Below are 12,659 nucleotides of genomic sequence, written 5' to 3'. Positions count from 1 at the left end.
GTGTTAAATTGCTTCTAAAATCCTAAGCTAAAGAAACTGGAATCACTAAACAGTTTCACCAGTGGATAGAAGAATGCTATTGAAGTGTAATAATATCCAGTAGCTGTTTTTAGAAACTGGCTGAAATAAAACATAAGGACTTTATGAACGATCTGTAGTACAATTGTATACCAGCTGCTATGGGAGGTAGTTAAAGGCTCATAAAACCATATGGGTGTTGACAGTACTGTTCTTCTTGTCTCTCTGCATTTCATCTTTGGATGTGGCAAGTTCTACATGTGTAGGTAATTGGTAAGAGAATTTCCATGCAGTATCCTAGAGACCAGTCCTAGCCTACTTTAACTTTGGCAAGAAATAAAATATGAAGATTAACATAATCTGTATATTATAATGTTGAGGTAAACAGAGAACATATTTGAGTTCTTAGTTTCTCAACTACTGTTGTGTTAAAATGTTAATTCATTTGGGAAAAAAAAAAGTAAAATCTTGGCTAAGCTTCATGCTTAGAAAATCATTCATTCTATTCCAATATGAAGAGAAGAGTCCTGCTAAGAAAGGAGCTATTTTTTCATTATTTCATTGCTTTCTTGTCTTCATATGCTGAACTCCAGGAAGTTAGACATGTAAGGAAAATTCAGTGTTTCAAATTTCAGGAACAGTCCAGTTTGACCATAACGGTGACAGAATCAGCTGTGTAACTGGGCAGGGCAGGGTGGAGTGAGTAGAGAAGGGAAAAATTTTAAAGGTGTAGTCATTTCTTCAAGAGCCATTCTTTTTTTGTTTTTTTCCACAGGGTGTTCTCAGTGTATAACAAAGTGCTTCCTAGCTCCTGTTCAGTAGGATGCATCTTACACAATTTTAATAATCTTTTGTTAGGTAAAACATGATGGTATTTAGGACAACTGGCCATTGGAAATTTGAAAAAAAATACTTTTTTTTTGACATCTCTCATCAAATAATACTACACCTTATGCCAGAACATAGTGAATCCATGTATTTTTTTCAATATCCTTCAGAATGGGATTATGTTAGCCAAAAGTGTTTTAGCTTGTAGAGATGACATATGTTGCTGAGAAACAAATTTGGCATTGTGAGAGATGCAGCTACCTGGTGAAAAGTTCTTTGAATGGCATAAAGCCCCAAGGAGGTAAATCAAAGTCTCAGACTAGCCCTCAACATACTCAGTTGTTCTTATTGTAAAAGCTGTATTTTAAGTTTTTTAACCTTCATGTTATTCTACAAAATCCAGTACTGTGGTTGTGCAGGTTATTTGTGTATAAGGGTAATGCAGGTTATATCTGTATATGAGTAATGTTCTCCTGTGAGGCTGTTCACTGTTCCTTTTGTTGTGGGGTACAGCTGCCTATGGGGTCGTCGCGGATCATTGATCCGTCACCAGATCATTGAAATGTTCCATGTTATATCTTCAAGAGACATAGGAGAAAGTCAGTGTTATAAATTGTCTTCACTGTTGAGGTCAGTGGTGATGGACAGTATGTAATTTTTCTCTTCATTATCACATTTTATGTTTATTTAGAGATTTTTCAGGTTTATTAAGTGCCCTTTTTTTTTCAAGGAGGGTTGTGTGGAAGCCTGTACAAAGGGCTGTGGCAGGGAATAATGCTCCTTTCCAGCGCAGCAGCTGGAGGGGAGACAGGACTGTGTACTACATATAGAGGCAATTAGAAGAATGAGGAAACCACAGCCTGAATTTGGGAAAAGAAAGTTTCTGAAGCACCTTAACATGTTGCTAAAGGGAAAGACCAAACCAGGTCATGCCTCAAGGCCAGCAGAACCACCTTGATAACCAGAGATCGTAACGCATAGTATGCTGCAACTCATAAGATGACTGAAATCAAGACTGGAAGTAAGGACCTCTGTGCAAGGACCCATTGGGTTGCAGAAGAATTTTCTGTAGATGTTATTACTCCCGTTCTGTTTTACCTGATCACTCTGTTTTTCACATTTAATTGAAGCATTCTAATTAATTATAACAAAAATGGCTTTCTGGAATTTGAGAATTTCAATGTCTGTTTCTGACCTGCTTTAAAAATTCCCTCACAGGAGAAGAATTTCTAAGCCCTGGCCACCTCAGGGTCTAGTCACACCACCTGATAGGTGGTACAAATACAAGATTTGTAAGGTTTTTATTTTTTTCAGAAAGTTGTAGTTTATCAGCTATATTTTTGACAGTGAGGAAATAGGAGAATCTGATCCTCTCCTTCATTAGTGTGCACATACAGATTTAAGTTTAAGTTTCTGAAGATGGAATTAGGTCTATAACTGCAATTATTCTGTATATTAAAATCAAAATTGTATTTTTATAGTAGGGTAGACACAAGATGTAGAATTTCAGCAACTATTAAGTAAGATGAAATCTGAACTTAATGCTTGCATGTGCCTTTCATCTCTTAATGTTACTATGAAAAACCTAGTAAAAGTGTTTGATGAAAATATTACAGCAATAAAGCCATTTAAAACATTATTGTAAAAATATGAAAATATTTGTAATTACTAAAATTATTTTTAAAAAATAAAAGTTTTAATTTAATATGAATTATCATCTACATTAAGCAAATGAGAATTTTTAATTAGTGGGCTACAGCAGTATATACAAATGTTCAAAACTAGTAATGTTTTTTTTTTGTTATACTTGAAAATCTTAATCTCAGAATTTATGGATGAAGTTCAACATTTAGACCTTGTATTTTAGCCATTGCTTATTTTCCTAACCTTGCCAGCAATGAGTTAAAAAAAAAATAGACTAAAAGCTGTATAACCTGTGCTCCATGTTAATTATAGCAGACTTCTCTTGTACTTCGCTTTTCAGAAGGGAATAAATGACATAACTGTAGATCTAGACTTACCTTTTTAAAAATGCTCTGTGTAATGCCATTCATGAGTTTGCACCAGCTGCCTTTGCAAATGTCTTTTAAGAAGTCCAGAATTTTGCTTTACAATGCTTTTGTTTTCAAATATGAGTAGAGAAGTATATGAGCTTTATGCATTATCTGTCTTCATGATGTTTGTCACAGGAAAGCTGGAGACCCTTGCTAAACTTACTTTCTTAAAACTGTAGACCTTTATCAATTTGACAAATGAAAATAAATACACAATTCAGATAGTTAAAGCTTTATAGATCATTAGCCTAAATAAATCATAAGTCTTGAAAAAGAAATAATTCTTGTGCGTAGTAATTACCTTGAATCCAAATTTTTATGTCATACCAGCCACATTGTTCTCCCAACCCCATAAAATTGCACAGAATCTCACATTTATTCTGTGATGGATTTTTCTTTACAACTTAAATCAGATGTGTTATTTTAAGTAGTGATGAATTAGGAAGCCGAGGGAAAAACCTGACAGATACAACATTTACCATCTTGGATTTTTCTAAAGAAAAAAAAAGGTACTGATTTTTAGAATGTAGCCTCAAATCAAGTTAGTGATGAAGGTTAGTAGCTCCTCCCAGAGAAATGGTAGGGAGAGGGAATATAAAGGAAATTAAGTTCGCTTTTCCAGATACTAATTTCTTTTCTTTCTCATGGCAATGTAAAGTAATATTTGGACCTTGTTTTATTATACAATAATTCTTCTTTTTCCAATTTCATTAATAATTCTTTCTTTTCAGTTTCCGCACTAGCAAAGGTGTTGGGTATTCTGCTCATTTTGTTGGCAACTGCTTAATAGTTACGTCATTGAAGTCAAAAGGCAAAGGCTTCCAGCACTGTGTGAAGTATGACTTTCAACCACGCAAGGTAAGCAAAGTGGTATTCACAATAAAGAATAACATCGAAAATGTGACAAAGTGCTTCTGGGAAGAAGCGCTAAAATCTCTTTAGTGCCATAGTGTTACTAATAATCTGTAATTTCTTATTTATAATTAGCTTCTCTGATGGTCATGCAAAGTTTTATGTCAGTGACAGACCAGAATCAATTCAGGAAAGACGTAATAATTTATAAAGTAACACTTCTGTGAAGTCAACTTTTTAAAAATACTGCTTAATTAGCTTCAGATAGAGAAGAATTTTGAGTATTTGTAAAATGGTTGTATTTTACTTTAAAAAGGCCATAATTCTATTTCTGAACAGCCTGTACTTGGTAACTTTGTTGACAATATCTGGAACAATTTTGCTGGCAATGCTAGAGTTTTGTTATCTGTTGCTGAGACATGCAAGGATATGAACTTTCTTCTATGTCAGTGGTATTTGGGGATTTCACATTTTTCATACTAAATTTTGTTTATTTCTTTCAATCATATTAGTGTTCATTTCTACTGTATGCCTAGCAGTCTTTGGAGAACAACGATTCTGCTGGCTTCAATATTTCTGTTAGTTGACAGAAGCATTGACTTCTCTGTGCAGAGAGCATTATGTGTTTGTCATTGATAACAGCCTTGTATATATTTTGCTCTGAAGCTAATGTCTTTTTTTATGGCCTTAGAATTTGTATATTGAATTTCAGTCCTTGTTTTGTTTTGAGAAACCAATCTCATATGGAGGCAATGCCTTTGTTCACTCATCAGCTTTATGTTCTACTATTTATTTGGTCTGTATTTGTGATTCAAAAGCACTGATTCTAATTCTGTCATGTAGCTTTGAGGTCATGTGTGGTTTTTTAAAACACAGTAATGTCTTTTTCTAGCATATTGCACACAGATGTATAAAGCCTTATAAGCACATATCTGCTGAGAATATTGAAATTAATTAATTCTCTTTTGCAAATTTTATTTAATTTTATAGCCAGAAAAGAGTTTTAATGACAGTTCAGTTTTCTTTTAAAGCAGCACATCTGATGTTACTGATAAACACTCAACCTAGGAACAAATGGAATTATTAACTTTTGGATTATGTTGTTGATAACTAGCTTTTGGGATCTAGCCAATCATTTCTTTTCTTGTTGATGAAGAAACAGTCTTTCATATTTTAGCAGGATATTCTTTTGATAATTTTTATTATAAATTAATATTTTCCTTGACATCCCTGGTAAATTTTAGCTTTTGCTATTCTACTTAAAATAGTTAATTCTAAAATACTAGTACATGTATATCTCATTATATGAATATCAGTTTCAAATCATAATCTGCTGATCTGCTAAACTATGTCCATATATAACTTCCATGCCAGTTTTATATTCCTCACAGATTATGCTTCATACACTTCAGGTCCTATGTCAGATTTAGAAAGTATCTGAAATAAATCTTCTAGAATATATTTGCAAAGTGGTCTCATATGATACATTTTTTCTATTAATAACTTATGTGTACATGTATGTGGGAGGGTGCATAATGGAGGAAAGAAAACCTGTCAAAAACAATTTCTGGCTCTATCAAGTCAAAACATATCCTGTTTAACATGTAGATTGATTTTCTTCATGATATTTGGGTATTACATTTGTTCCACTGTGCAAGCATTGAATGTGTAGAGAAGTATTCAAAAAATGTGTACCCAGTAACAAATGCTAACTTGACAAGTGTGATTTTTGTCATCAGATATACTGTTTTCTAGCCATTTGCTTACAGATGTAGACATTTCAGCAATAGCTTTTGCCAGAAACATCATCCTCTTTAAACTTCTGAATAATGCTTTTTTTTTTTATTTTTTGTTGAATCACAGTAAAATTATATATTCAAGCCACCTGGTCAAAAGGTTTATGTAGGCAAGTCAAAAAAATACTATGTACATGCGAAGATCTTCCCACTGTTACCTATGTCATATAACAACATTCACAGAATAATATGTAATCTTGATTTAAAACTTCAAGGCATGTTAAGTGGTTACTTTAGGTTTTAAGTAGTGTATTTTAACATTATCAAAGCAAGTATTTATAAAAATACATGGAGAAATTTGGTCATCATATGCCAAAAAGAAAATGTGGGTGTAGTATAATAGACTGACCTCTCAACAGAGCTAAAATACCTTTGGCATTTAATATGTCTATACTGCTTTTTGGGACTCCAAAGTGAAATTTCTGTGTATTAGTAACCCCCAGTAATTTTCACTCCCTTGAGTGAAAGGGACGCCTCAGCATCAATCCTTGTAAACTTATGAACAGTTTAGTTTGCAGTTGAGAGCAATCAGCTTTTTTTTTTTGGTGTTTCTAATCCTGAACACCTTTACTAATTGTAATATAGACTGAAATAAGTTCCATATTTTGGAAATACTTGGTGTGTGATGCCTCATCTCTCTGATTGTGCTGTGCTATGGAGTAGGAGTATGACTTACTAAGCAGTGGGTGATTAAGCTTGAAAGATTTCAGCAGTATAAAAGATTGACAGACTGTTATCTGAAGTGTCTTTGAGTACTACCTAAGGAGGCTCTTGTTAGAGCAGAGAGGCATGGTCTTAGCACATTTTTGAGAAAATGATATAGAGAAGGAGATGGTAGGATGAACTTAAAAGAAAAATACATTACTGACTTCAAAAATTTTTGAAAAAGGGAATTTTTCAAATAAACATTGAAGCAAAATGTTGTATGAGATTATACAACTTGGTTCGGTTCATTGTGTAGTAGTAAAGTCCTGAAAACCATGTCCTCAAGATACAGAACAGGAGAGAAATCAACAAAATGCCTGTACATCATGCGCAAAGATCATTGACATAAATGAGACATAGGCAATAGGACAATATAAGACATGCATATATGCTTGCTTCTACATATCTAAAAAAATAAAAGAGAAACTGGAATGCCTATTTTAAATGAAGTTATTGAAATAATATAAGTATCAGAAGCTTTGCTGACTTGACCGTCAGTGGGCACTCATTTCAAATTATACTTACAGTTATGAGTGACAGTGGGGCAGCTCTTGCCAATAGAAGAGTGATGCCCTGTGTTAAAGACTTAACGTAATTAGATAAATAAGTTCATTGTAACAATAAACAGCAGAGTTTCTGTGCGCTAAAAATCAGTAACTATGTAGGAAAACCATACTGTTCAGATTAAATTGTTAGCTACACGATAAGGATAGTTATAGCATCTGTGATGAACTGGGGAAGATCAGAAAGCACGCTAGTATAAAGAAGCTCACATTACTTTGCTATAAACTGGGTGGCATCTTACTGGGATGAGAGTTCAAACTTCTAAATACCAGAATTATTTCTTTTTGAATTATTAAAATTATTTCTTTTTGAAACTTTTAGAGAACTCAGAGGTTGACTCTTGCTTGCCTTTGTCTTGAAAAATGCAGAATATGCTTGGATATGCAGGATTTTTTATTTTTATTCTTAAAGGAATTGAAAAAAAATGCCTTCGCTCCTTAAAAAAAAAAAAAAGAAACAATTAAAGATGGAGGTGTTTGATAGTGCTAGAGAAATTGCTTAAATGCAAAGATACAAAAGGCTAAGAGCAAATATACGATTAGTGCAAAAATTCAATAGGAATTTTAAAAGCTCCTCACAATGTACCTGAGCTCAGATAAATAGCAAACTAGAGATCATTGTAAGTAAAAAGAAGTTGTTCAGAAAGTGGAAGTTGTATCAAAATGAGGAATACTTAGAAAAGTCTAAGTTAGAGCAGTTTATATGTAAAACGATAAGTCAATGAATTTTTTTTTTCCAGTCCATAGGGGCAGTTGGATGACTAAGGAGCCCTTGAAGATTAAAATATCATAACAAAAAAGCTAATTGAATTAGTTGCATCATTGTTTACTACAAGACAAGTCAATGGGGATGAGTCAGAGGAAGTGTCTCAACTTGAAATGTCAGTAGAAGAGGTATAGAAATCAATATAAGAGATAGTAATTAATTACCAAGACCCTACAGTAGGCATCCCCAAGTTCCAAATAAATTTGAATATTAAATTTGTCAAACTTTTAATTGTGGTATATAATCTATTTTGTCAGACAAATGGTAGATGTAAAATTATAACAATTTTAGAAAAAGGTGTTGCTGGTATTTAGAATTACATATTATCATGCCTGATTTCTTGGCTATCAAAATGGGCTAGAAGCTATAAAAATTGAAAGGAAGGATTAGAAAACACATAGATAAACATATTGGGGACAAAGCAATGCAATATTGCACTGGAAGTCTTGTTTCCCACTTCTGCTGAATTATTTGAAGGATTCTTACTCTGCATAAGAACAGGTTTGTGAGCCACTTGATACATTCTATGTGGATTCCCCAAGAACTTTAGGCATTATACTCCTCTGAAAGCCTTAAAGAAATTATGCTATCATGCCATAAGAGAATTTATATTCATTGAAATACAGGGGTAGAAGGATCTAAATCAAGTGAGCAAGCAGAAATCTCAGAAAGACCTTTATTTTCCTGTCGAGAATGCATTATAGACTTAACTTGGAGGAGTTTGTCATCTTCTATTTTGGGAACTAGCTTTGCAAAATTGTTGCTCATTTTATCTAGATTGATGCTAGTGATAAGTATGACACAGAGAGTAAACCATTTTTAAATATTTGAATACTTCCCTGGCTAAAAATAAATTATAGTTTAAAGTGTAAATTTAGTTAATTCAAGTGCAGGAGGCAAAAGAGCAATTTTTTTACTGGATTAGTTATGATAATGAGCTGGGATAGACTCTGTGTTCATGTGGGTGTGCATGTGCATTCAAGCAAAGAAAAGTTCAATTTTTTTGTAGAGCTGCCTTGTCCGTCAGAGTAACAGACATAGGTAGTGTTCTGACATAGCGGCAAAGCCAAAGGTTCAAAAAAGTTGCATGGAAGAAAGGAAACTTGTGCTAAAGGAAGCTGCATGTGCATAAATGGAGGTTAATGTGGGGGGGAAATGATTATAAAAAGTAGATTATATAATTTTCCTAAAGGTTGACATGGACACCAAAGGTCTTCCAAGATAGCATTGCTCATTTTAGTTCCTTACAGGCTGTGTGGGCTGTGTTTCAACAAAAGTAATGTACCATATATTTCCAAATGAATGAGTGATCTATTAAGCTTAAACTACACACAGGGACAGACTTACAAACTGGTATGTTGTCAGAAATGCTCCAAAAGCACTGTAAAAAAAAAATCACAGACAGAAGATTGGATAAGACTTGGGGCTTATGGTTGTCAATCGATTTCTGCTACAAAAGTGTCAGAACTGGAAATATGAGTAAATAGTTATAAAAGGTACAACTTTGAATAGTGCTATTGCAAAGAATGCTTGCTTTTGGGATGAAAGTGTTTAAAATCATCATCACTTAGTGGAGATTATTGTTAAATTAACCTTTGAAGGAAAGAGGACATTGGAATTTTTCTTCTAAGAGTTTTATGTTGGGTGGTGTGGAAGCTTTGGGAAAGGAAGTGTTGATGAAAGCAGAGCTCTAGTTGTGCCATTTGCACTTTGTTTCTGATTAGCATCGTCACCAGTTAAGCTTCTAGACTTTGAGTTATGAATAATTTGTTGGACTTATGGTGGGTGTTACTTTCTGAAATCTGCCTACAGAATGGGAAACAACAATTTCTTATTGAATTGTGGGTTTGTTTTTTGAATTTGGGGGGTGGGGAATGGCCTACAAAAAATACTCTGTTCATGATTACTTGGGAAAAAAAATTAGATTAGACTGGCCACATGTGATTTCAGAAGCCAAAGCTGTAGCAGTATGTCCCTAATCTAGTATTGCCTGATAAATCTCTTTACTTGGATATATAAGTGAGATACTCTTATATAATGTTGTATGATTAATAGTTTTTTCCCCCTTCTATGAACAGTAGGTTTTAAGGGGGGTGGGGGTGTGAAATGAAAATGTATTTTTAAAGACCTGGAAACAGTTGTGGAAAAACGTGTATTCTAATATATATAGAAGTTATAGGTACGTAACAGCATACAGCTGAATTTGAGGACTACCGCAACAATTACTGACAAAATATATTTTGCTGCATGACTTTTTTATTTGTAATTCTGTGCTCTGTCTGACTTCAAAATCAACATGTGAAAACTTTTTGCTTTTATTTTGTCTGATAGAGAGAGGCAGATTTTTATATTAGCAGGCTCTGTATCTAGTTATCCCAGCTCAGGAATAGAGTCACCAAGCAACTTATTAAAATAATTCACTAAAGGATGCAGAAGTTCTCTGCTTTGAAAAAAGAGACTTAGCTGAGCATAAAAATCAAAAGATAATAATTGAAACAGTAAATTGTAAATTACTATTCCGAATTACTAAAATACGAAATGGCGTTGGCAAGGGCAGATGAGCTGACTGTTTCAACAGAATCAATAAGATTGGAAAGGAACGTGTTGAGACAGTCAACTCTCACCCTCTGTTCAAAGAAGGGACACACAGATCAGGTTGCTCTGGATGTTGTCCAGTCAGGTTTTGAATATCTCCAAGCAAGGAGACTCCGGTTTCTCTGAGCAACCTGTGTTAGTGACCATCCTTACTGCTTACTACCACCTTTCTTACATATGTTTAAATGGAGTTTCCTGTATTTCAGTTTGTGCCTGTTGCCTTTTGTCCTGTCACTGGATACTAATGAGAAGTCCCTGGCTCGATCTTATTTATCCCCTGCCCATCAAGTATTTATACACATGGGTAAGATCCCCCTGAGCCTTCTCTTCTCCAGGCTAAACAGACCCATATCTCAGCCTCTCCTGATGTGTCAGAGGCTTCAATTGTTTAATCATCTTTGTGGCCCTTTCTGGACTTTCTCCAGTATGTCCATTTTTGTCTGGTTTGTATGTATTTTGAAATGATACAGACACCCGTTATAGTTAAGTATGAGTTGATTTGCAGCCCTTAAAGATTAAATTTCCTTTCCTAGCCTTAGATTAGTTTAAAGGTTTGGTTTTAAAGGAAACTTAAGGTTTTCTTCTTGAAATTACTCATCATGCGTAACGATTCCTGTTGAACAGATTATTTGAAAGATCACCGTAGCTGGTTTTGGAAGCATTTAACTGTAATGCTTTATCTGATTATATAATGCATTTTTAATGATGCAACAGTTGTCAAAAAATTGGTGGAATGGTAAAGAATAGAGGAAGAAAATCATATGAAGCAATCAGGATGACCTCTTAAGCTGGGCTGTAAAATTTGCTGTTGTGAATTTTTTCCTTTTATTTAATAATTTCTGACAGAGCGCTATGATGAAAAGACAGAGATATGTGATATGAATTTGTTAAGGTAAGTGCACATAGAACTGGATTTCTCATCAGAACTCAGTTGTGGTTTTTGTTACGGCGTATGGCTTTTAAATCAAATAACACCTTCAGGAATGAAAGTGTATTCAAATTTTTAATTGTATTTATTCCCATAAAGGGATGCAGGTAGGTACATCATTATATTTAGGCATGGTTCTACAGACTGGACTTGAAGTTCCACTGACCTGACTTTTAATTTTACAAGTTTACAAGGATTCATCTGTTTGCATAACTTTTCGAGACTGGTCACTTATTTTTAGTGCCATTCATTAACTTTATGTTTTATAGCACAAAAACTGCCATTATATACTGATTTTCCATGTCTTTACAGTGGTATATGATAAGCATTGTACACATCTATAATCGATGGAGAAACAGTGAAATACGGTGTTATGTGAATGGTCAGCTGGTATCCTATGGTGACATGGCCTGGCATGTTAACACGAATGATGTAAGATTTTATTATTCTCCTTTCTCATAGCTTTGCATTTTAAAGTAAACTAAAAAAGAAAAAAAAATACTATATCTCTTTTCTCTAGATCTTGGCAAATTTTCTTTTTTTAACTTTCTCATTTAATCTATCTTCCTTAGTTATGTACTTAATAAAATGTAATATTATTGATTTTATGTATTAATGTTTTCTATAATATTGGGGGGGTGCGGCATTTTGCATAGCTATTTCAATGACATTTTCAGAGATTTTGTTTGGACAGTCTGTTATAGGTAATATTTTTAATATGTGATACTGTGTAAAGGACACTGATAGCAATACTTACCTTTTTTTCCATTGGAAAAAATGGTAAAATTACAGATTTTACAGATTTAGCTTGAGAAAAGTCCTTAAGAAATACTGATTCATTCTGCCTAATGACTATGCATACTGCCAATATATACAAAAGTACTCATTTTTATATCACATTAAGTTCTGTTGTATTGAAGAGGATATACTTGTTAATGGTTAAAAGATTTCTATGCTTTTTGTGTTACTGAATGGTAAATTTTAAGGAGGTTTTTTAATTGCAGTATAACGGAGTAGCCTGAAGTATGATCCGCATCATATTGTTTTAAGCACTTTATAAGTATAGTAAGAGGTCATTTCTTCTATGCAGAGTTTACAGTTTTAAACCAACAAGATAGAAAGACAAAAAGTAAAAGCTAGAAAACAGAAGCATGGAGAAGTGTCAAGAGATTTATAGTATTAAGCAAAGTCTGAAGTCTTACGTCTATCTCCCAACAATGAATATATTTTGCCTGTTTTTGTTTGACTTGGTATCAGTAAATAAGCAGTTGACCAATATTAAAAATGCTGTGCTAAGTTTTAAGGTATTAATATTTAATTAGTATTGTTAGCAAGTACAAATTGCCTGCTACAAAATTGGATCCCTAAAATACTGAGCAATTTTCTTGGCCAGTGACCTTTTACAGAGAGATGTCCTCCCTTATTGGCTATCCAACCCAGTTACAAGATACTGAGAGATGTACAGTTGCATAGCATTAGTCAGATCAGAGCAAAGGCACTTGCATCTGCTTGTCCCACAGGCAGAAACCAGTCATTTCTACCTGGAGAAGATTG

General features: G+C 33.8%; 1 protein-coding gene across 4 annotated transcripts in view; it reads left to right on the top strand.

The window, feature by feature from the left end:
* Positions 1–12,659, top strand: part of NBEA (neurobeachin) — a gene marked incomplete at its 3' end in the record, with an annotated part of 516,829 nt that overhangs the window by 110,031 nt on the left and 394,139 nt on the right. For all 4 annotated transcript variants that reach the window (XM_082012155.1, XM_082012156.1, XM_082012153.1 and 1 more), the window contains exons 6-7: positions 3,632–3,758; positions 11,418–11,537. In XM_082012155.1, coding sequence (XP_081868281.1) covers positions 3,632–3,758; positions 11,418–11,537 — 247 coding nt within the window. The remainder of the gene's footprint in view (positions 1–3,631; positions 3,759–11,417; positions 11,538–12,659) is intronic.

This window comes from Phaethon aethereus (genome assembly GCF_964289735.1).
Source record: "Phaethon aethereus genome assembly, chromosome: 1".
In the NCBI taxonomy this organism is placed as follows: Eukaryota; Metazoa; Chordata; class Aves; order Phaethontiformes; family Phaethontidae; genus Phaethon; species Phaethon aethereus.
The sequence above is the reverse complement of the archived record's forward strand: the minus strand, read 5'-3'. Positions and strand labels throughout refer to the sequence as shown.